This window comes from Felis catus, chromosome X, assembly GCF_018350175.1.
Source record: "Felis catus isolate Fca126 chromosome X, F.catus_Fca126_mat1.0, whole genome shotgun sequence".
In the NCBI taxonomy this organism is placed as follows: domain Eukaryota; kingdom Metazoa; phylum Chordata; class Mammalia; order Carnivora; family Felidae; genus Felis; species Felis catus.
Genome location: NC_058386.1, coordinates 36,273,248 through 36,299,268, shown reverse-complemented (window position 1 = coordinate 36,299,268; position 26,021 = coordinate 36,273,248). Strand labels below are relative to the sequence as shown.

The 26,021-nt window shown below is 37.7% G+C and overlaps 1 protein-coding gene across 4 annotated transcripts in view; it reads right to left on the bottom strand.

Moving 5' to 3' along the window:
- Nucleotides 1-26,021, bottom strand: part of USP9X (ubiquitin specific peptidase 9 X-linked) — a 155,994-nt gene that overhangs the window by 25,859 nt on the left and 104,114 nt on the right. For all 4 annotated transcript variants that reach the window (XM_045051331.1, XM_045051330.1, XM_045051329.1 and 1 more), the window contains exons 22-31: nucleotides 18,199-18,329; nucleotides 17,730-18,008; nucleotides 15,389-15,514; nucleotides 14,352-14,477; nucleotides 12,971-13,137; nucleotides 6,746-6,854; nucleotides 6,377-6,523; nucleotides 5,430-5,576; nucleotides 4,321-4,543; nucleotides 1,440-1,660 (exon numbers count right to left, since the gene is read on the bottom strand). In XM_045051331.1, the coding sequence (XP_044907266.1) occupies nucleotides 1,440-1,660; nucleotides 4,321-4,543; nucleotides 5,430-5,576; nucleotides 6,377-6,523; nucleotides 6,746-6,854; nucleotides 12,971-13,137; nucleotides 14,352-14,477; nucleotides 15,389-15,514; nucleotides 17,730-18,008; nucleotides 18,199-18,329 (1,676 nt within the window). The remainder of the gene's footprint in view (nucleotides 1-1,439; nucleotides 1,661-4,320; nucleotides 4,544-5,429; nucleotides 5,577-6,376; nucleotides 6,524-6,745; nucleotides 6,855-12,970; nucleotides 13,138-14,351; nucleotides 14,478-15,388; nucleotides 15,515-17,729; nucleotides 18,009-18,198; nucleotides 18,330-26,021) is intronic.

The window sequence follows — 26,021 nt, the reverse complement described above, 5'->3', positions numbered from 1 at the left end:
TTTCCACTTGAAGTAGTGGTTCCTAATCTGGTAGAGGTGTTAAGCATTCCCACTACAAAGCTTTTGTAAAGAGTAAAAAATGGGGGCGCCTGGGTGGCTCAGTCGGTTAAGTGTCCAACTTCAGTTCAGGCCATGATCTCAGTCTGTGAGTTTGAGCCCCATGTCGGGCTCTGTACTGACAGCTCAGAGCCTAGAGCTTGCTTCGGATTCTGTGTCTCCATTGCTCTCTACCCCTCCCCTGCTCATGCTCTCTCTCAAAAATAAACATTAAAAAAAATTTTTTTTAAATACAAATAAAAAGTAAAAAATGTGCAGATGCTAACCCCTGGATGATGTGGTTTGGTGGATTTGGGAAGGAACTGGGACAAGTCTATGTTTCAGAAGCCCTGTAAGTGTTAAACTACCTCACAGCAAATAGTTCTGGTGACTGAAGACAGGGAATGAGGGAAGAACCAGTAAAGACATGAACTACAATTAAAACACTCTGGTTTCTCGGGGTGCCTGGGTGGCTCAGTCAGTTGAGCATCCGACTTTGGCTCAGGTCATGATCTCACGGTTCGTGGGTTCGAGCCCCGTGTCTCAGCTGTGCTGACAGCTCAGAGCCTGGAGCCCGTTTCAGATTCTGTGTCTCCCCTGCTCTCTGCCCCTCCCCCACTTGTGCTCTCTATCAAAAATAAATTAAAAAAAAAAAAAAAAAAAAACCACTCTGGTTTCTTTCTGCAGTTCTCACCAATGCCATGAACAGGAAAACATCAAATAAAAGCAAAGAAATACAGAATGGATATATAAACATGACCACAACTTAAGTTTTGCAATATTCTCTTGTTTACAGAGCCGTGCCACCGTTATGTCCAACCTGATCCGTCACTACAACCTAACTTCTGCATAGCTTTTTTGTGCACTGGATACTCGGAAAGCAGCATAAATTTTGTCACAAGACCATGTAATATTTAAAGTACAGAGAAGTGTGTTTCCTAAGTAAGAAGAGCTATGATCTGGGGCAAATGTAAAAGTAACCTAAAAGCAAGCACACAAAATGAAACTGGCATAGTATATAACTTGGCATAAATTAATGGAGATATAATTTAAAATATCAAGTAGAAAAGTGAAAATACAATTGAAACTGTTATAAAAATGAAACTCCTTATCATTATGCACACTCCAAATTATACTAAACACTTTTCACATACCAAAACGGAGTATGTGAACAGCAGCTCTAAAAAAGTAAACTACTATGAACATTAACTGCAGTTTTAAGTCTGGTAGATAGTGAGCACTAGACTATGTCAAGACACAGCAGCCCATGCTGGGAAGACTCCAGCTTTATTTTTAAATCTAAGTCAACAAGTCCAGCGAAAGTACAACACTCCATACGATAGAATGACAGTATCTGGTATCAGAATTTCAAACAAGAAAGGAAAATGCTAAATAAAATTTACCTCATTGTCCTGCTTCTCATCCCCAGACATATCATCATCTACATCACTACCTGTGCCTTCAATTGCAAGAATACCGTTCCTGATGGAGGGAATCATGTAGAGTTGCTGAATCACAGAATTCATGTAACAAGTAGCACCGGCATTTTTCAGCCCCACAAATCCTTTAGGTGGACGGGGTCCAACAGGTGGCAGATATTCCCACTCTGTAAGCGCTTCACAAGCTGAGAAAGGAGAAAAGATTCTTGTAGCAGGAGTATAGCCTTTTTGTCCACGGTTAGCTCTATTAAGCTGGTAAGTTAACATCACCAACAACCCCACTACTGCTCCAGGTAGCTGAAGCAGCACACAGAGAGTGCATTTCCACCACGGTAGGGATTCCTACACCCCACTATGTGAGAACCCCGCGTTTCACTGGATGTTGCTTCTACAGAAGTGTCACAAACCATTTCATGAGATTGTACAATGCTCATTTCTATGTGCTCACTTTATTATTTAGTCACTGTGAACTTTCAACTTTTGTAGGTTTTTTTAAAGGGTCTTCAAATTCATTCTGACATGACACGTTAACATAAATCCATCCACATATTTTATAGCCTGTTCAGGTTTAAAGCATTTTAGCACCACTGGGTTCACATCCAGGTTCTGATGCTTAGCAACTCTTTCCCCTTCAGGTAAGCTTCTGTTTTCTTACTAATAAATGTAAGAAGAGGAACACTTGCTTTGCCTGTATCCACAATGTTATTTTGAGGAAGTAACAAAATAGTGTTTGAAAGTTCTGTGAGAATTGTAAATCATTGTACGTCTCCCTCTAACTAGTATAAACCTGGAAACAATGTAAATATTATCACTGTTTATGGGACTCATTACATACATTACAGTATACTGAATTGCACAACATATAGCCAATAAATGGAATTAGGCAAATATGTATGCGTTGATAGGGAACAACTGCAGATATATTAAGAGGAAAAGAAAGTGAAGACACGGTGTACACATGACAATCTGTAGTAAAAAAAAAAAAAAAAAACTAAACAAAAAAAAATTTCTATGTGGATTTTCCATACAGACAGAGATGCTGGAAGGACAGACACAAACTGATAATAACAGTTAAGCTATTAAAGGGCAGCTGGGGACTAAAATGAGCAGGAAACATACTTTTTAGTATGTAGCTCCTTTGGTATTTCATATTTTTACCATGCAAACGTACTACTTAAAAAACAAGTAACCTTTCTGTTTCTGCCATCTTCAAGCCTGTGAAGGGGTACTCAGAATAGGACTTTTAAAACAGCAAATCTATCTGGAAGGCTGCGGTCCAAGGCTACCTTTTTGCTGGTTAGACATGGGGTCCTCCAAAAACAGAGTGAGCACACAGCTCATCTTAAAATTGAAGGTGTTCACGCCCAAGATGAAATTAATTCTATCTGGGTTCAAGAGATGTGCTCATGTGTACAAAGCAAAGAACAACATAGGGACTCCTGGTGGGGAAACTGAACAAAACCAGAGTACTCTGAGGAAAGGTAACCCACGCTCATAGAAACCATGGTATGGTTCATGCCAAATTCCAAAGCAAGCTTCCTAGACTTGGAATCTGGACAAAGCCACTGGACATAGAATCTATGATACTGTACCCCTTGAGGATTTCAACTTACTGAAAATTAAATGAATGTGTGAATTTATTAAAACAAAGATCCTTCTTTAAAACAAAAACCGCACCTTACTGAACATGGATTTGCTAGAATAGCTAAAGGTCTAACCTTTTTTTTTTTTTTTTTTAAACTTAAACTTTCTTTAAACGTTTATTCATTTTTGATAGAGAGACACGGAATCTGAAAGCAGGCTCCAGGCTCTGAGCTGTCAGCACAGAGCTTGATCTGGGGCTTGAACCCACAAACCACAAGATCTTGACCTTAACCGACTGAGCCACTCAGGTGCCCCAGGTCTAACCTTTTAAGCAGTTTAATTAGAACCTCCGAAAATGTTATTAAAAATGTCCTTATGAAATACAATATATCAAAAAATAAATTGATGTTTTTAAAGATTTACTACAATCAATGACACATCCTTAAGCTTTGTAGATAAACACTGGTTTTCTCAAATCAAAACAGCCTCCATTATGTTTGATTTATTTCTGCTTTTTTGGTCACTGATTATTGCCCCAATCCCTTTGGGGCCTCAGTTCCACATCTGTGAGATCTGGAGCCCACAACTAATTTCAAGGGCTTCATGTGGGCATTAGCTGAGAACATAAGGTGCATTAGAAGGTTATCTTTTCATCTTCTAATCTTTAAAACCAGATTTCCTTCAAGCTCATATGAAAACAGTATTAAAGAGCTTCTAAGTGAGGAAGGCCTGAAAGGTTTTCTAAGTCATGCAACTTGAGGTTTGTTTTTTGTTTTTTTTGAAGCCAGTGCAAGCAGGGAAGGGGTAGAGAATCTGAAGCAGGCTCTGTGCTGACAGCAACAAGCCTGATGTGGGGCTTTAACTTAGGAACTGTGGAGATCATGACCTGAGCTGAAGTCAGACGATTAACTGACTGAGCCACCCAGGTGCCCCCGGAACTTGAGTTTTAGCTCTGAACGCTGGCACTTATTTTGACTAGTTATTACTCTGTAGTTTGGGTTTTACTCCAGATTTGACTGAGACAAAATTTATTTTGCTAAATACTCAAACCCCTTACAGGAAGACATTTAATAAACAACTGATATTTTTTTTCTACATCAAGCCTCTTTGCTTGTAATGGTGTTAAATTACACATCCATTTGCTAGTTCCTGAAAGAAAAACAAGAGTTGAAGATGTTTACTAAAAGAAAAATAGGAAAACAGAATTTGAACACATCAGAGAATTACCTGTCAGCACAACACTGTATTTTACTATACTTACTAGTTATTGCTGTGCCAATGTAATACATTTCAGTCAAGGAATCTACTATCTGTTTAAGATTCCTCACGCAGCCAACCGCTAATGCTACAAGTAACTCAAAACCAGCATTAATGGTAGCTGGGGAGCTACAGACTGGAATTGCTTGTTCAGCGGGCAGCTCTCCATTTCTCATATATTGCAGATAAACATTGGATGCAGGGAAGATGAAATCATCAATTAATTCCTACAAGAGATGAAAAGAGGATTACACATTTAGCAGTTATAGATGTCTGTTATATTTTTTACATATATGTATAGCTATATTTATATAATGTTTATACGTATGACACACAAAGTTGTGTGTATATCTATATATGCCTTTTTAAGGAAAGAAATCTCTCTTGGAAGGGAAACAGTGCTAAAATTAATGGTCAGAATTAAAGGTATCATCACATCCGAGAAAACTTACTTGGATTTTCTAATAAAAAGATTCCACGTCAAACCACTATTTACTACAACTTATACCCAATTTCTCAGGCTAAAAAAATTTTTTAAGCCCCAGGTTGACTGTAGCGCTTAACAAAATTTACATTTTAAATAAGTTTATTCCTTTAATCATATGTATACCAAAACTCATTTTGGTTATTTATTCATTTATTTTTATTTGAGCTTGAGAGAGAGAGAAAGAGAGAGACGGAGAACTGAAATCAAGATTGACACGCTTAAATGACAGAGCCATCCGGGCACCCCCAAAGCTCATTTTGAATAAAAATAACATGTACTGATACTTCTTGTTTCCTTTAGTTACACATATGTAAAGAAACTCATTAAAAATGATAAACAAGATGCATAGTCTTACAAATAGGTTTGTCTTGTTTTATATAGTCTGATGAAGTAAAAAAGATTTTCTAAGTAAAAAATGTAGTGCTTATTTATAAAATACATGTTATTTTACTCACATTTTATTTATATACAAAATTTAGAAACTGTATTTAAAAAATTACTGTAACCTCTAACAATTCTCAAAAAGTAGGAGAGAGAAAAAATTAATACACCAAAGACATACTATAAACCAACACACTTGGTAACAAACATTTAGGTTATGATATCTAGCTTAGGACAAAACTTACTTTAATGAGATTAGCACCTCCTTTTTCACAACCAATGTGATACTTTTTCTCAGGGGTTTGAAAGGCCAGTAATTCTTTTGTTACCCCAAGGTGGCCTTCCAAGATCGTCTCTTCAACACCGGTTTCACCTGTTCGTTTAACATCATCCTGCCAAAGAGAAAATCCCAAATGCCTAACTTATGAAAGGGAGGGAGGAGCCAGACAAGAGTGAACTGGACATATGTGAGATAATTCCCCTAAACCTTCCCATTCTTTTAAAATAATTTTAAAAATAAATCAACAAATATATACGTGTGTGTGTGTGTGTGTGTTCCAGTGTAGTTAACATACAGTGTTTGTTCTATTAGTTTCAGGTGTACAATACAGTGATTCCACACATTACTCAATGCTTATCACAAGAAGTGCCCTCCTTAATAATCCCTATTACCTATTCCCTGGTCCCCTCATCCACCTCCCCTTTGGTAACCATCTGTTCTCTAAAATTAAGACTCCCTTTCTTGCCAAATCGTTCCCTTCTAAGCAAGATGGAAGTTCTTTTCAGAACTTTCTGAAGGCTACAAGCAAAAGCTATGAATCTCTTTAGAAATAAATTTCTCACACAATTCTGAGTAAAGCGTATCTAGTGTTAAAATCAAAAGTTAAGTGCTAGTCTATAGACTGATTTTTGATGAAAACAACCCAAACTTTTTAGAAGATAAAAATCTGCAAAAAGGCTCAAGATTCTAAAATGCAAGAAGCTGAAATTAAGTATTTCAAGCTTCAGGTAAAACAAAGCATTTTACAAAACTAGTTATGCATTCATTCTTTGACTCATGAGTTACTAAGGTATTCTTTAGCTCTTTCTATTACTCTTCGATATTTTTCACTTAACCAAAATGCTCAAAACTACAAACTATTTATAAAACACTCTTACTGATATAATGAACACAGTATTAGAAGCAACTTACCCTAATTCTTTTAAGCCAATCAATTTCATTATTGAGAAGAACTTCAGCATTGGGTATATTAATATTACTATTGTAAGCATAATTAAGAAGATGCCTTAAAAGGGTGAAGTAGTCGCCTGAATGTTTAGCTCTCTCTCTGGCTGTGCTCTGAAACAATAAAAGAGAATAATGTGAATTTACATGTCCAAGCTCAGAATCTACTTTTTAAAAACCTAGAGTTAACCAGAGCAGATACTAAATTAGTATGGGAAATTATCATTTATTTAATAAATATAGACTGTTCTAACTTTAACCTATAACCATAAATTCCTGAATGCTTTGTTTACAGAATTAATCACATTGATATAAGCATATTAAAAAATGTCTCACCCCCAAAACGGTAAAGAGCAGAGTAATGAAGAAAAGTAGAGGCCTGTGTCCCATGCAACATCTGGTGCACATTAAAAAGAACTGCTCCTGAGCCACCTGGCGAACAGTTCTGAAATAAAAATGTTTCATATTTAATATATTATTTGCATGAAGAAAAATAACAAAATTCCAACACTGGTTTTTCTTTGGGGGAGGGGGTGGGGTGGAATAAAGGGTAAATGAAAAGTAAAAATACAAGGATACAAGGTAACACCCCCTTAAGAAGGCAACATAAAACAGACAACTTAGTAGGCTGTATGCCAAGAACTAGAACCTCAAATTGTCACAGAAGAGTTTAAGGGATGTTCTGTAACACCGGTTTCTTGAAAAAGGCTGAAAATGGTCCGCTAGATACAAGATGTTCCATAGGGAATCTTACACATCTTTTTGGCCGTCCACAGAATTTTTACTCAACTGCACTTTGGAGCAAAGAACTCTGTAGGAATTCTGTTGCAATTACAGTAAGGATATTGCTGCAATGTCCCTTATATTATACTAGTGGTTCCCAAAACATGGTCCTCAGATCAACAGCATCAGCATCATTTGGGAACTTGTTGAAAATGCAAATTATCAGGTCGCATCCCGGACCTGCTGAATCAGAAATACTGGGGGTGGTACCCAGCAATCTGTTATTTTAACAAATCCTTCAAGTGACGTTAATGTGTGGTAAAGATTGAGAACCATTCTATTATACAATATTCTATGATGACCCACGTGAAGAACTTATCTATGGTCCCAGTAGTGAGAATTTTACTTTATCATTATGAATCTCATCCACACACACTATATATATATATATATATATATATGTGGCTCAGTTGTTTAAGCGTCCGACTTCGGCTCAGGTCATGATGTCACGGCTCATGGGTTGAGCCCCGTATCAGGCTCTGTGCTGACAGCTCAGAGCCTGGAGCCTGCTTCAGATCCTGTGTCTCTGTCTCTCTCTGCCCCCTTCCCCACTCATGCTTTTTCTCTCTCTCAAAAATAAACATTAAAAAAAATTATATATTATATAGATCTCACTAGAGTAAATGTCCAAGAGGGTAGAGACATCATATAGTTTACCGTTGTCCCTCCAGAACCTAGAATAGTGTCCGACATAATACAGATGTTGAGAACCAGTTCAGTTACCACATGCATAAATGTTGTTTGTTTAGAAGACAGTGGTTTGTCTCCATTAGAAAGTGGAGGGCTTTGCTTTACAGATGCCAGAGTTTCTGACACTCAGAACAATGTCTGGAAGATGCTTAACAAGTATCTGCCAAGCATTTGTGTATCTTAACAGACACTGCAAACTACATTTTGTGAGTAACTATCATATTTCTTTGTGCTAGCTGACAGACAGCTTAGAACCAAATTTATAGCTCAAGGTAAAGGACTTGACAGCACATATTCTGTGTACTAACCTCCCTCCTGAATGTTTCTAGAAACTTGTATATGATCTTATAAACCAGAGGGACTTCAGAAGATTTGTGGGTTGAGTTTGGTGGAACACAAATAAACTGAAGTCAGGAGTACCTAAGTTTTCTGGGGAGAAAGTCCATAACTTTTATTAGATTTCCAAAAGTGTATGTCATTTGCACTATCCTAGTTAATTTTTTTAAAAAGATAAGTATACAGCCCAAATAAAGTAGGGATCTATACAGAGTATTTGTCATTTCCTGATGAAATCTCTCACATACATGCCGATTTCTGCAATGCTTCTAAAGAAACTTTTATTAGAGTTTCAAAAGTGTAGGTCATTCGCACTATCCTAGTTTATTTTTTTAAAAAGTTAGGTATACAGCCCAAATAAAGTAGGGATCTATACAGATTATTTGTCATTTCTTTTTTAAATTTTTTTTTTTCAACGTTTTTTATTTTATTTTTGGGACAGAGAGAGACAGAGCATGAACGGGGGAGGGGCAGAGAGAGAGGGAGACACAGAATCGGAAGCAGGCTCCAGGCTCCGAGCCATCAGCCCAGAGCCTGATGCGGGGCTCGAACTCACGGACCGTGAGATCGTGACCTGGCTGAAGTCGGACGCTTAACCGACTGCGCCACCCAGGCGTCCCTTATTTGTCATTTCTTGATGTAACCTCTCACATACATGCAGATTTCTGTAATGCTTCCAAAGAAACATTTGCCTATCAACAAATCCTGTTGCTCATACCTTTACAAATTACTCAAAAATTCATTTCTCACCATTTCTAATACTACCACCCTCCAGGCACTGTCAATGTTTTATTTGGATTAAAAATCCATTTTTCTTGACAATCTAGAACTTATTCTCAACAAAGCAACCAGAATAAACTCAAAATGTTAATAACTCAGAGCACATGATTCTTCTGCTCAAAACCATAAAACAGGATTCCCATCTCACTTATAGTAAAAAAACAAAACAAAAAATCCATGTCGTTACGATGATCTATAAAATCTTAACAGGCTGCCTGTTAATTTTCTGACCTCACCTCCTACAACTGCCTACTCCTCACTCACTGCTCCAGCCATACTGGTCTCCTTGCTGTTCTTTAGCACATTAGGCATGTTCCTGCCTCAGGACATTTACATCTGTTGTTCCTTATGGTTAAAAGGCACTTGCCCCATTAGCCTACATGGATCACCACCTTACTCTTTCAGAGCTTTGTTTAAATATGTCACTTTCTTAGGCAGCCTTCTCTATCCTACATAAAACAAAACTCAATGGACTCCCTACTACTTCTTATCACCTTCCCTGCTTTATTTCTCTCCATAGCATTTATTACTATCTAACATACTATATATTTTCCCATGTCTGTCCTTCCCACTCCCCATCCTCATTAGTTCTTATATTCTAACAAGGCTGATGGTTTGTTTTGTTTAGTGCTGTATGTCCCTAGTAGCTACGATAGTGCTTGATACACAATAGGTACTTGAGAAATTATTCACCAACAAGACTGCCTACCGTATTAAAATTAAACACTACTTAGATCTCAACATCAAAGACCTTCTGTAAACCAACTCCTACTAATCCCCTTTACAATATTATCCTGTACTCCTCCTTCACACATCAAACCAGACTACTCAGCTTTTTCCTGAAAGCACTATGCCAGAGGTGGCAAACTCAAATGCCTTCATCAATCAGAGGTACCATAAAGGAGTTAAATAGGCAGGGTATAAAGCAACAGGTGCTAGAAGGGGCTAGAAAAAACATAGCCACCTAAAGGAATTTAAACCCAGTTGTAAGTGATTACAATAAGTTCAGTGTTATGATGTGGAAACAGACTTCATCTAATATGAACAGAGGTCTGGGAGGCTTTCCAGAAAACGTACTGGAAAGTGTGGCACTTTAAGTTAAAACATGAGTAGAAGCAAGGGCCAAACTGTGGAGTGGTTATAAATCAAATTTAAGTATTTAGACTTCATTCAAAGGTAATGGAAAGGCACAGAAAGACTTTAATAGGAAAACATGATCATGCTTGGCAAAGATCACACTGTCTGAAGTGTGGTCACCAGATTAGAATAGTAATTTAGTGGTGCAGCACTAGGGTGGGAAGATTAAGGATACTGTGGTTGTGCAGGCAATGGGTGCTGGCTGCTTAGATGAGGGTGAAAGCAATATGGAGGAGGTAGAAAAGTATATGGAGTCTAACAATACAGAAGTAAAAACAACATAATGGGGAGTGAGGTTGAGGGGGAGCACTGCCAATGCCCATCTTCAATTTGTATGTATGCATAAGTCTTACCCAAGACTCACACGTTATGTTCTGCAAAGAACCTTTACTTCTGCTCATTCTAGGTAGAAAGTAATTGTTACTCTTCTAATTCCCAGAGTACTTACTCTTCAAATTCCCAGAGTACTTTGCCTTTTATGAACCTAATTTCTGTCTCAAAGTTTCATGAGTACAAGGAACCGATCTTATTTAACTTTGGACTTTTCATTGCCAAGCACATAGTAGGGTCTCACATTAATTTGCTCATGGGTTATGATTACACCGAATACAACTGTGTAGCAGAAAGTTAGATCTCAAGAGGTATGACACTGTCACAGAACTTCAGCCTTAGTCCCTTTAGCAGCAGTCTACTTCTGAGTTGCTACAGAATTAAGTGAGAAAACACATGTGGGAAATGCACTGTATATAGGTATACTGGTATACCTATAAATTTGATCTGAAGAATAGCTTCATGTAGGCAGGTCCACAACGCCATAACTGAAACTGTTGGGAGCCAGATATGTTTGGGGATTCAGATTTTAGAAAGGTAATGCCAAAAAATTATGGTCAAGTCAGGTTTGCTGTCAAATTCTTACAAACTGGAAATAAGGGATTTTGAACCTACCATAAGTACTCGGCTATATATAAAATGATTGAAAACTCAGGGCAAGATGAGAGCCAGTACTACAGAAAATCAGATACCTAAAGCTCAAAGAGATTTTGACCCTAGAAGACCTATTGTGTTGTTGAAGACAAAGTGACAGAGGAGAACTGAGATGAAGTGCTGTCTACAGAACTTTACTTCATTGTGTGAAATTTTGGGAAGAGGAAGAGGGAAATGGTTCTAATTTCCTATAAGGGGGAATTTTCATAAAGGATAGAGAGCAAGAAAACCTGCAAAACCAAGTTCCTTAATACTTAGCAGCCAAGGAAGTGAAATAAGTTCCAAATTTAGTTTCAAATTTAAAATTCAACATAGAATGAAAAATTTGCTACCTCTAGGTTTGACTTCACTATTATTGTTTGGCCAATCATCTTTCCTCTCCTCCCTCCACCCAATGCATTATTAAATAAAACCAAACTCACTCAACCTATTTTTCTTAACATACAGGGCTGTCCAATGATGATCAAGTCTTCTCAAGCAGATAGCAAGCTCAGTATTATTGGGGGGGGGGGGGGGCGGTAGGTCCTGTCAAAGGACTTTCAGAATAGGCTGTAATAGAGGTCTTCAAGGAAATTACCAAGGAACTTCTAAAATAGTAGACATTCTCAATTCACATTACAGCATCCTATGGAATGAGCACTTTTTAAAAAGTCTTATCACTGGATTTTATTTCAGCAACTGTTTATTCTGACTTTACATTAATCAGTGATTTCTGTCACTGCTGAATGGCATTTGAGAGAATAAAAGTGAGCATTTTTGGTCTTTTCACAAAATGCATGCAAGACAGATTAATTACATAGAACAGGGACACAAATTAGAGCTCGACTTTAAAAAATCACCTTATGAACGTCAGGATTAGAATGACACAAGAGGATGGAAACCAGTATTTTCTACAAATCTAACTGACTTGCACAAAAAGAAGTCCGAAACAAAGTTTATGTCAATGATTAAATGATCCTGAACTGAAAACGAGGGCTTTATATAAAGTTGGTCTTTATTCTCAGTATAGAATGCAGAAGCTCTTACCATAACCCTGCTTTGTGAATTTCATACCGAATCAACAATTTCTCTTAAAAAAACCTGGCATGTAAGTATCCAAGATAGAATGTTAATGTCCCATTTAATTGATTTAAAGTTTATTTATTTTGAGAGACAGATGTAGGGGGAGAGCATGAGTGGCGGAGGGGCAGAGAGAGAGAGAGAATCCCAAGCAGGCTCTGCACTATCAGTGCAGAGCCCAATGCAGGGGCTTGAGCCCATGAAACAAGATATTATGACCTGAGTCAAAATCAAGAACCAGACGCTTAACCACCTGAGTCACCCAGGCTCCCCTATTTAATTTAAATCCTATAAACGAGGGGCACCTGGGTGACTCAGTCGGTTGCGTGTTCGACTTTGACTCAGGTCATGATCTCTTGGTTGGGGAGTTTGAGCCCCATGTCCGGCTCTGTGCTGACAGCTCAGAGCCTTGAGCCTGTTTCGGATTCTGTGTCTCCCTTGGTCTCTGCCGCTCCCCTGCTCATGCTCTGTCTCTCTCTCAAAAATAAACATTAAAAAAAAAATTCCTGTAAACCAGATTTTAAAAGAGGATTAAAATATGTACCTCACTTAGGCAAGACTAAATTCTGAAATTAGAGAAAAATTAATGGTACTCTGAGATTTAATGTTGCCATTTTGCGAGACTGAAACCAAACAAATTTAGGTCCAGGCAAAAACATAGTTAAACAAAATTTTCCTGAACATTACCATGCTGTAGAGACAATAAATATTTGATATCTGGGATAAATCCTGCCAGCATACATTTCTGCTTAACAAAAGATCAAGTTTTTTACAATTAAAAAAGACACTTACTTGCTGTGACAGTGCAACAGTAAGTCAATAATGAATGTCTGCCAAGCCTTTTCTTTACTAAGAGCATCTAAGGCTGTCGGAATCAAGGCAAAACATAATGTCATCACTTCCAATGCTTCACAGCAAACCTGCTCATCCTCCAAGTCTGGCTCATTGCCTGCATTGGTCTGTAAAATTATGGTCAGAGGCAAATTACCTAGAGATGCACTTAAGAAAAATCTCATACAACTTCAAGATAGTGCTTAAAACTTACCGACTCACTTAAACCATTTGGCCTCAGCCTCTTTACCTGCAATTTGAGACCAGTTTAGAATAGTACGGAAATGACTACAATAGACAATGAAGTCTAATTCCAGTATTTTTCTACATCCCAAGGAGGGAGTATTTTTCTACATCATCCAAGGAGGACACTGAGAATACCACCTGCCTTTTTGTCCTTCAGGCTTCTCAGGACCTTCTGAATAATCATTCCCTTTCTCAAGAACCACTCTAGCACTGCCGAGTTAGGAACTTAGGACTAGTTCCAAAGCGTAGTATACGTATAGTGCCGTTTTATTTGAAAGCCACTGTCTTGGCCAATCATTCAGGAAGGTTTTACAATCTAAAATATGCTTCGGTAGGTAGTTATTAAATTCTAATCTGACTTTATCAAAAAGTAGTAATTACACTACATGCCTAAAATAGAATAAACATTCAAATACTAGCCCACGCACTGTACCAGACAGATGCTATAGGACTCCAACATATATCCTGGGAAAAACAGGATTATATTGGCCATAACAAGGAAGCTCTACCGAGCTGCGAAGTTCCTACAGTTTAATTTCCTCTTCTAAATATGCATAGTGGTTATCAAAGGCAAGGTACATAGGACAGGAAATCAAAGAGTCAAACACAGATTTGCTTCTGTAAATAATTTGCTTAATTTAATCTAAGGGAAGGTCAGACAGGATACCTAAATTGGCTGACACTTTCTACTTTTGACGGCTTTAAGAGAATCAAAAATATTTAAGCAGCAGGATACCACAGCTGACAGTTACCTAAACGAATATTTAGGACAGAAACATTAGGACAGAAAGATGAAAGAAGAATGGAGAGAATGGGAAAAAACACATTCAACACAAGATCATTATATCTCACCTTAGTGAGAAGTAGAAAAGGTTTCTTATTTTAAAAAAGCAGCCTCATGGCAGGATTCTGAAGTACTTTATTTCAAAAGTAAAATTTTACTGTATTCTCATCTTACCTATAGCTACCCTCTAATTTTCAGCCATTAAGATGCAAATGATTGCATTTTTAAAGGTAGCAGATGTAATAATTTGGGCCTCGTGCACAATTAAACAACATTTATTTAAAAGGAAAACATTTTTGAGATAATTCTTACCTTCTCATAAATTTTAGTGATTTCCTCATTTGGGCTAAATACTAGCTGTAGGGCCCCACATCCTGATGCCCAGATAATTTTCTGAATAGCTCTAATTACACAAATATCAGGCATATATCTTGAAGCCTGCAAGACAATAAATAATAACAAACTGTTTGATAGAGTATTAGAGTAAGATATTAACAAGAAAAAAATGCTTCTCCTTATCAAGGAGATAGGAATGGCTATAAAGCAGTACTATTATTTTTAGGTTCCCAAATTGCTTTTATCCTTTCCTTCCCCCACCCCCCCCCCAATTTAACAGCAATACGAGAAATTATCTGGCCCTATACTACTTTCAGAAGAATCTTAAAATGACTACAAAGATGACCCACATCATTATACTCCTCGTTTTTTTAACCCATGAAAAATGAAAACCAAGTCCACACAAACACCTGTATAGAATGGTCACAGCAGCTTTACTCACAGCCAGAACAGGGAAATTATCCAAAAGTCCCTCACCAAGTGTACGAATGTGGAATACTCACAATGGGATACTACTCACAGCAGTAAAGAGGAATGGACTAATCAATGGTCCACACAGCACAGACAATTCTCAATGTCATTATGCGGAGTGGAAGAAGCCAGACATGAAAGAACACACACTGCACAAAATTCTAGAAAATGAAAACTATTCTATACTGACAAAAGATGACTGGTTACCTGGGGTTAAGGAGTAGAGGGAAGAAGGACTGCAAAGGGGCATACAGAGCAATGGAAATGATGGTGGACTTAAACATACACGCATTTGTCAAAATTGAATTACATACTTTAAGGATGCTGTTTATTGTACATGAAGAGGATTCTAACTGGAAAGTACTAACATTGATATTAGATAAAATTCATATTACGGGAACTCTAGAGTGAGACAGTGACTAAAGTGGGCCTAGGAAAACTGAGCCCTAAATTGCGATAAGGGTTATTTCTTAAACAGAGGGTCAAAAGTGGGAAGAAACAAACCTTGCAGGATTTCAGAGCTTAAAAACTTTAATACTAACCTCATCAGATATTTGCTGAGCAAGACGAATTGACACATTTCTAAGCATGCATTCAGATGATGGATTAGGAATGCTCTGAAGGGCACTTTGTAGCACCACAGCTTGATCATGAGTAACTTGGTTGACCTGAAAAAACAGAACCATTTTACCTGGAAGTAAGTTGTGCAGAGCTCCCACCCATCACCACTCCCTCAAGATGATCCCCCTTCCATATATACATACACACTGGAGAACCACAGGGATTTACACAAAAAGTCCATCTTGCAAACAATGTGGGCTTCCACTTTTTCTTGTGCTTAGTGCTACATGTCCCTCTGCAAACGCCCATTCTAGCTCAATTCAACTCGTATCTCTACATCTGGGCTCAGTGTAACTTGTAGAGGTAAGTGATAAACTGAAGTGATGGTTCCACAACCCTATCTAGAGGCTCAATAAATTACTCCATGTCTCTTACGTGCATGCTCCTGGGAGACCCTGCTCCCATTTCCCCTGGTCATCATTTATCTTCTTTGAAAAGGAGAAACATTAAGGAATTTTCATAACAGAATAAAATTACCAATGTATGAAAGGTACCACTGTTCTATTTAATAGTATAACCAAGTTTTTAAACCTATAAAAAAAAACTCGTACTTATTAGCCAGGCCATTCTGACTGCCTTTCAAGTTAACTCCTTTTCTCTATGTTGTAGGAAATACTTGGTATTTAAGACATGTCTGTTTTACTAAGTTTGCCTTTATCTCTTTAATAAACTGTGTGTTCCCTGAGAGTAGAGACTATTATTTATAAACCTTTGTATCTACAGTGGCATATTTTCTGAATAAATATTGGAGAAAAGTGAAAGAGGAAAGCATGTAATCACTTTCTGCGTACTTCATAAGCACCTGTTGAAGGAGCATGGTTTGAATCTGTTTATCTTGATATAGAAGCACTATTTTTTATCCCAACCAACATGGGACCCTAAAAAACAATATAAACTTAGGCCATTTGTTTTTCTTTACTGTTTTAATGTAAAACTTCTTACATATACAAGAGGGGAGAGAACAGTATTATAAACTCTCACATACTCACAGCCCAGCTTCGATAATTATGAAAGAAGGACCAAGAGTGTTTTATCTAACCACTCCCTCTCACTTTCCAATCCCTCCAACACCAGAATTATTTTGAAGCAAATCCTGGATATCATATAGTTTCATCTGTAATATATCAGCAATTATTTTTTTAAATGCTTATTTTGAGAGAGAATGAGTAGGGGAGGGGCAGAGAGAAAGGGAGAGAGAATCCCAAGCACACTCCATGCTCAGCACAGAGCCCAACACCAGGCTGGATTTCATGAACCATGAGATCATGACCTGAGCCAAAGTCAAGAGTCAGAGGCTCAAGGGTCTGAGCCACCCAGGTGCTCCTCAGCAATTATTAAAAACAAAAAGGGAGGGGCACTTCCTTTAAAACATAACCACAATATTATCACACCTAAAACAATTATAAATGCTATTTTCATGATATATATTATTCAGTATCACAGATTTATCATATTACAGATCTAATCAACATTCCAATTCCCTGATTAAGACCTAAGCCATTTACAAAAGAGAGAATCTATATTCCTGAAGCTTTTATCTTCTTTGGCCACTTATGATGAATACAGAAAACCTCAAATTTTAGTCAGAATGAAGTGGAGCAAGGATACCACCAAGGAAAGACAGATTAAGAATAAGCTCAGACCTGAAGGTTAAGCTTATCAAGATGGGAAGAAAGGCTGGCCACAGGCTAAGCCAATTACAACTTTCTTATTACCAAATGTATCTTCATATATCTGCTAGCTACAAATTAATAGGAGATTCATATGCAGTTTTTATCAGGTTTAAAATAGCTGAAAGTCAAAAACAGTTTAAAGGAACAGGGAGGAATTGTCCTCTTAAAATTAGAGGATAGTCAGTAAAAAGCACTTTCACTTTTTTTTTTTTTAATTTTTTTTTTTCAACGTTTATTTTTGGGACAGAGAGAGACAGAGCATGAACGGGGGAGGGGCAGAGAGAGAGGGAGACACAGAATCGCTAACAGGCTCCAGGCTCTGAGCCATCAGCCCAGAGCCTGACGCGGGGCTCGAACTCACTGACCACGAGATCGTGACCTGGCTGAAGTCGGACGCTTAACCGACTGCGCCACCCAGGTGCCCCAAGCACTTTCACTTTCAATACAAATATCATTTAATAGAAGAAAACCTTTAAAATAGGGTACCACTGGAAAGGAACTTGAAACATTCTGAATCACCTCTGAACTCAAACTTTAAAAATTACTATTACTATTACTATAAATAAGACATTTTTAAAAAGTCTATTACCGATGTCATGGGATTCACGCCTTCTACACCTGGCTGACAAGCTTCTGCCACAGCTCGAACGTGGCCATAGCCAATGGCAGTTAGCAACAGTTTGGCTATTTTAAGAGCATTGAGGTAAGCACCCCTTCGAGTTTCCATATCTGCATTTGGTAGGAAGTTATTTCTGGTTAGCATGCTCAGGACAAGGGGTAGGCCACCACTTTTTAAAAAGTGAAACTGAAAATCAGAGGAATCATCAGCCAGAGGTGCACCAGCAGGCATTAACAAGGCATAGACTACCTGGAAAAAGAAAAGAACTATATTAAAAGGGTTTAAAAAGATAATTTCTATTTTCCCTATCATCATTGTGAAGAAATTCTTGACCATTTGAAAAAATTTTCATTATAAATTTTATCCACGTTCTTCACAATAGCATGTAAAAGGTCAAGTTCAAAGAACATGAAGTAAATTCAAAAGGGAAAAAACTAACCTCTGTTAGGTACAGCACTTGTGAGGCTGAAGGACCAAAGAAAAGCGAGTCAAGAGATGGACTAAGGCTGCTTTCTCCAAGTTTGGCATGGTCTAAACAAATAGCTCTTAATTTTTCTATTGTTGTGCTATCTGTAAGAAAACAGGAGATATAGTCTAAAAACACAATTCATGCATTCATAGTACTTCACTTTTGATATTTTGAAGACTACTTTAATATGGCATAACAATCAATTCATTGAATTACAGACTCATACTTCTCAAGAAATAGCCAGATCTGGATTAAAAAAAAATAAATAAACATTACAATGAACCAGGACTCTCTCATCAGTCAACCCAAACATGAGGCAGTCTCCACTAAAAGATCTCAAATCAACATGCCTCTTCAGCCAGTGGAAACCTAAAAAATACAGTACACTTCAAAAGGAAGTAATTCTTATTGAAAAGAACAAGATAAAAAATGAGAAGCCCTTCCTTCCAACTTCTCTATTATTAACCTTTATGACACTATGCGTTAACTGGTTTATTTTCCTGAAAGGGGCTTAGTGGTTACCTTAGAAACTGAACTTTAACAGGAAAGATGGGAAGAAAAAAAAAAGGAACATAGGGACCCTCCACCTAACACAACTTCACCTTTATGAAAAGAGGCAAAAAGCAAAAATAGCACTCAGTGTTTATTCTGCAGAGAACTGTTAAAGAGGCAGCACACAACCCTGAGCAGCGAAAGAGTGGCCACGCCAAGCTCCTTCCCTGGGAACTACACTCAGCATCTCAGCATCAAGCCGCCAGAGCTTCGAGCTGCCTCTGTGAGTATCTATGCTCTTTCTTGATTTGTGCATCTGTTAAGATGTGCCCTTAGGTATCAGAAAAACCTAAGAGGTTAACTGGAAACACTCAAAAATTTTTCCACATAAATGGTAAATACCTCTTTGCTTTATACCAGTTTTGGCTTATAAAAGGTTTCATAGGAACACTCTACTTTGGAGTAGCAGGAGAAACCTGTAGTGATTAATGTTCACCTCAAAGCAAGCACAGCTTTTTTTTTTTCCCTTCATGGTATTAAAATACAAGTTTCTTTTAAGTCATAGTGAAAAGACAGTTAAAAAAAAAATCCCATGATACAATTTTGCATTAGCTACCAAACATTCACACTTAAGAATAGTCCATCAATTTTAGAAAGTACTTTACTGTTTGCAAATTTTTATATAAATTCTAGTTAACATACAGTGTAATATTGGTTTCAAGAGCAGAATTTAGTGTTTTATCACTTACATACAACATCCAGTGCTCATCCCAACAAGTGTCCATCTTAATGCCCATCACCCATTGAGCCCACCCCTCACCCACCTCCATCAACACTCAGTTTGTTCTATCATTAAGAGTCTCTTACGGTTTGCTAAGAAGTACTCTGTTGATCAAATTATCTCCCAAGTAATTAAATGCGCTATGATTAAAACACCACTTGATAAGATTGCTTTAAAAAAATTAAAAGCTTTTTTGAAGAATAAAGATATATTACTATAATTTCCATAGGCTAGAAATAAATATCTTACTAAAAAAAAATCTTCAGTTTCTTTTACAACTGATGGTTTTCCCTTTTCTGAAGAGATACTGACATATAATGTAACTAAAATATTAACTTATCATCAAACATCTGTGAATAGCTTCTCAGGTCATTAAATAGTCATCCCCTGTATTATTTTTAAAGATTTATTTTAAAAAATTATTATTTAGTTATTTGGTGACAGAGAGAGCTAGCTAGCAAGCAAGCGTGAGCAGGGAAGGGAGAAAGAGAGAGGGAGGGGGGAGAGGGAGAGGGGGGAGAGGGAGAGAGGGAGAGGGGGAGAGGGGGAGGGGGAGAGGGGGAGGGGGAGAGGGGGAGAGGGGGAGAGAGGGAGAGGGAGAATCCCAAGAAGGCTCTGCATTGTTAGTACAGAGCCCGATGCAGGGCTCGAACCCACAAACTGTGAGATCATGACCTGAGCCGAGATCGGGAGTTGGAAGCTTAACTGACTGAGCCACCCAGGTGCCCCTTCCCCTGTATTATTTTAATTGGTGAGTAAAATGACATTGTGTCATTTTACCAGTTGCATATTATTAGGCATTTAGGTTGTTTCCAATATATATATTTTTTAAACACTCAAGATCCTAGCAGCTAAATCTTGCAATTATTTATTTCATCAGGAAAAAAATCCTGCAAGCAGAATCACCAACGTCCAAGACCTCTGCATATATCATCAAATTGCTTTCTAAAAAACAAATTCATATGCTGTATGAGAATGTCTTGCTTGGTTTAAAAATATTGAGTGAAGGATGAAGGCAAAAGGGAGTAGGAGGAAAAACAAGCTAAGAAAAAGCAGTGAATACTAAGCAAATCATTTAATGTTGCATTATGTTATTCACCTGTGCTATGTACACCAAATGATCATTAGTGGCTATTCCAACTATAGCATTCTTCAATCTAAATGATCTCAGATGCCCAATGATATGCAAAGCTCACTTCACACAACATGGAAAACGGAGAAAAATTTAAACCATCCACAATCCTGTCATCCAGATATAGTTAAGAGTTTAGTTTATTCCCTTGTCTTTCAAAAAGATACCTAAACCTAATCAATTATATGTTGCAGTGGATTATTAAAATGTATAGAAAACGCACAGTAACAGAGTTGTAACAGTATAAATGCCAACTGCCTGCATGTGAAACCTAGAAGTGTCGTTTAAGCTACGTGTCCCTAGTCAAGTAACTTGATAGCTGGTTCTCGGTTTCCTCATCTTTACAATATAGATTAAAAATAGTTAATAGCTTCATAGGGATGTTGTGAGGCTTCAATGAGCTAATAAATATGAAGTGCTTATAATGGATTGTGACGTATTTTAAGATATTAATTAGACCAAACTAGTGGGAAAAAGGAAGCACTGAATAGGAAAAGCAACTCATCGTGCTTGGTAAAGCTGTATACATTTTAACCACCTAGTATGAAGGAAGAATCTGTTTTCCTGGTGCATGTAGGGAAAGGACACAGGAACTCCTGAGTACAGTCTAAATTACAAGAGATTAAATTACCTACACAGAGAAGACTGGAGAACATTCTAAGTTTAACAGCAACCCATACCGGAGGCACCGGACTTCAGGCAGATTCAGAATGAACGAAGAGAGGTAAAGTTGATGGCTTGGAAAAAAGCTATTAATTCCGTCTTGGTGTTCTCCCCCTTTAAAATATATGCAGCAAGTGTGTACAAACACTAAATGATTATCTGCTTCCTTTCTTGAAGGAGAGCACGTGCACAAGCAGGTGTGTATGTGCATGTAGCAACCATAGTCACAGTGAGTTTAACATTTTGTTGAATACTCATTTAGTATCAGTCATTAGGCAATAGGTTTTCCATATGCCACTCATGTAATCCCTGTAATCCCATGAAATAGTTATTAGCCCAGTTACATAAATAAGGAAGTTTTGAAAGACAAAGAAAACATGTTGAAGGCATGGAATAGCAACTTGAATCAGAACTTGAACGCAAGTCCATCTGTGTCCAAAGCCTGATTTGTCTACTGTAATATGAATATGAAAAGGTCTACTGGCCTTTTCAAATTTAGGTACTATACTTTGAAATATGAAAAAGGCACTCTTGCTTGAACTTCTGGCAAGAGCTCACTCTATGTGGTGGCATTATGTGCAAATAATGAGATCGGAGATTCTAAGGTGTTTTCAAGTACGCTGTGAAGGATGACTCTGCATACATAAAGCAACAGTAACTGTTACTCAAACACTAGTAAATAAGACAACACAAATCCTAAATAATACAACAGGTAAGGGTTAAGGATTAAATTAAATGGTTGAGAGAAGCTTTAGATAAGAACCTAAATACTTGAACTGATTCTGTCCCATAGGAGTCAGAAAAGAAGACAGTAAATGTCAACATGATGTTTGCTTTAGAAAAAGGAGATAATGGTAACACAAACCAGTTTTAAAAATTACCTGGGACAATTATTGAACTGTTTTTATTAGCAATGAATCCACAAACCACACCACAAAGAGAATGATTACAAAATATACAATATCAAAAGGACATACAAATAGGAGATGAAGAAACATTAGAAAGATATGAACAAATCATTGAAGGTATAGAGGAGATGGGAGACAGATAATCTGGCTTCGATGAACCAGGAAGCACTTGTGAGGGGAAGAGGGAGGGGAAGAGGGTACTTAGTAAGTTAATGCCCCCACTGAATCCTAGAAAAGCTAAGAATATGAAAACAATAGGTAGTTGGGAAAGTACCAAACAAAAGTTGCTGAAGTCTGCATACATAAGCCATGCCCCAACCCAACAACAAATTGATGAAAATGGGAAGAAAACAGCTTGGAAATGTAGAGACAGATACAAATATGAAATGGCGAGAGACCAAGAAGCTGGAGTAGGACCACTATGAACCTGTGTTTTTTCCTAATAGAGACAGACACAGAAACTGATAGAGATGTGCATTAACTTCCTCAATTTAATGAAAAGGCCTAGAAACAAGATACCCCAGTATTGAACACAATTTAGTTCTCAGATTTTGTTCCTAAATATTCTCCATCATCACTGAAAGGAGAAATGGCTGACTACAGGGCTAGGATAAAGTACTAGATGAGCTGCAAACATCTTTTACCAGAAAGTAATAACATACTGAAATAATGATGAGGCTATAGAACAAGGCATTAGGTCCATCCACTGACCACATCTGGGACAACTGAACATCAAAATCAGTTATGATTAAAATAGCTATAACCCAACAGTGTTATATAAACATATAAAACACAACAAATGGGGTTCTACTTTGCCAACCAATAAACGAAGAAAGAAAGATCAAGTAAAACAAAATCACCATGTTGTAACCATCACAGGAAGAACGGATTCAGGCAATCATCACAAAGAATGGTGAAACGAGTCAAAGTTTGATGAGGAAAAAGTTACAGGGTCTCAAAACATCTCTCCAAAAAAAGGAAAAATAACTTTACATTGGAGAAACCTGACAGGTATCAATTAAGTGATCTTGGATAATGTCACCAATAAAGGACAAATGGACATGTGCCTCCTGATAGAATGCTCTTAGAAAGACAGAGCATGACATAAGTGGTACTCTGACAAAATGTACAACCTGTATATAACCATCAGGAAAACAGACAAAACCCCAAACAGACACATTCAACACCACTACTGATCCATGCTTTTCAAAACTGTCTAAGTCATAAAAGACAAAGACTGAGAAACTGCTCCAGATTAAAGATACCAATGAATGATGCAATGTAAGAACCTGAATTGGACCCTCAACCAGAAAACACTGTTGTAAGGTTGATTATTGGGAAAATGTGTGTAAGGTCTGTAAATTATAATAAATTATCAGTGCTATATATTTTCTGATTTTAATACTATGGTAGTATTAAGAGAATGTCCTTGTTCTTAGAAAGCAATACATATTCAGGGATAAAAAGATACGGTATCTACAACTTGTTCTCCAAAGGAGATCATCAATCTCTGATGCAGATGAGAGAGAGAGATGTAACAACTATAGCAAATTGTTAACAACTATTGAATCTGGGGAAGGGAAGATTATACTATTCTTTGTAAGTTTGAAGTTATTTCAATAAGAATAACAGGTTTTTTAAATGCTTATTAAGAAATTTTTTTTCAATGTTCTGAAAGAGAAACAAGAGTATGAGTGGGGGAGGGGCAGAGGCAGAGAGAGGAGGAGGCACAGAATCGGAAGCAGGCTCCAGGCTCTGAGCTGTCAGCACAGAGCCCGAAGCGGGGCTTGAACTCATGAATGCTGAGACCACGACCTGAGCCAAATTCAGAAGCTTAACCGACTGAGCCAACCAGGTACCCCTTTAATGTTTATTTTTGAGGGGAGGGAGGGGCAAAGATAGAGGGGGACAGAGGATCTGAAGTGGGCTGTGAGTAGACAGCCGAGAATCTAATGCGGGGCTTGAACTCACTAACTGTGAGATTGTGACCTGAGCTGAAGTTGGATGCTTAACCAACTGAGCCACCAAGAGGCCCCAGAAAAAAAAGTTTTTAATAGGAAAAAGGGACTCTACAAAAAGCAGAGACAAGCAGGGAACAGAATAATGTATCTATCAGTAATAGCTTTCAGGGTAGTAAGTACAGTCTGTTAAGTTGTAACACTTCTTTCTAAAACCCCAATTAGCTCACATTCAAATGGCAAACAAAAGGGTGTCAGTATGATGTGAAAGGTAAGCTTGCTCATACATGATTTCTCCCAGACAATGGGAGCCAGTATAGCAGGAGAAGAAGTGTAACTTTTAAGAACAACCAAAACCAAAACCAAACCCAAACCCAACTAACCAAAAACCCCTTGGCCTGGCAGCTGTGCAGGACGAAGCCCTTTTAACTTTTTAGGAAAATGAAAAGTGAGCACCTTCCCCGGTACACTCCCGGCCTTTCATGACTCTAGGCAGGCTTTACTTTGTTCTGTGCCCACTTTAATGGTAACTCATCTGTCTCTGAGCTCCACTTCCATCTTTATTATAATCTCAGCACTATCAACTCATCAATTTCTATTGGTCCCATGTCTTTTATGAAGACTCTTGAGGCAGTCTTCAGCCATACTCAACTACCTGGTGGGCTGTTCAAGTTATCTCTGAAGATACTAATTATTTTTACTCGTGCTATTTAAACTCTATGTGACAGGGCTGCCTAGTCTAGGATATTACAGCCCAAGCAGGGTGAGGAAGACATTCATGGGGGAGGGGAGAAAAAAAAAATAAGAAAAAATCAAGAAAGGCCCAAGATATAGCAACCTGAGAATAGGGATCCTGCCAGAGAAAGAAACAACCACATACGAGGAGGAGGAGGAGGAGGAGGAGGAGGAGGAGGAGGAGGAGGAGGAGGAGGAGGAAGAGGAAAAGCTCTAGAAAATAGTGAAACCTAACAGATTATATAATGCAAATAATAATGGGAACTTATTTTGAGAAGTTACTAGAAGATATGTGGGATGAACTAGTAACAGGTGTACAGAAAATTAAGAAAACGAAAAGGGGAAATCATTAAATCCAGGAACAAAGTTGTCAGTAATCCAGGCAAACTACTTTTCACCAAATGTAAATCTACATTTTAGTGTCCTAGTTAGTGGGGGGCTCGACCACGTGACCCTGAGATCAAGAGTTGCATACTCTCTCAAATGAGCCAGCCAGATGCTCCTTTAGTGTCAATTTTAGATAAGAATTTAAGCAAAAATGGGGAGGATGTGAGAATAAAGTTTTCATCTCCGTAAAAAACTCAGTAGGTATCCAAAACTGACACATACAGTTTAAGAGATTTATAGACATAATAGCAATATCCATATACAAGAAAAGAGTCGCACGTTAAAGTGGTTGTCTCTAAGGAATAAAAAAGGAGCAGTGCCACAGAGGACACATGGCCCATAGTACGATGCAGAGGTCAGCACATTTTTTCTGTAAAGAGCCAGATAGTAAATACTTAAGGCTTTGCAGGCCATAGCATGTTGGCCACAACTACTGAGCTCTAAGGTTTTAAAACAAAAGCAGCCACAGATAGTATATAAGTGAAGGGCATGGCTGTACACTGATAAAAGTTTGTTTAGAACACTAAAATGTAAATTTCATACAATTTACATAAGCTATAAAATGGTATTCTCTTAATTTTCTCCCCCCCACCTATTTAAAAATGTAAAAACCATCCTTGGCTCCTGGGCCGTACAAAAGCAGGCAGTGGGCTGTATTATGCCATTTCCTGACATGGTATTCTATACCACAAAGTATGTTCCATCTAGAAACAGAATTTATTAATATACATTATTGT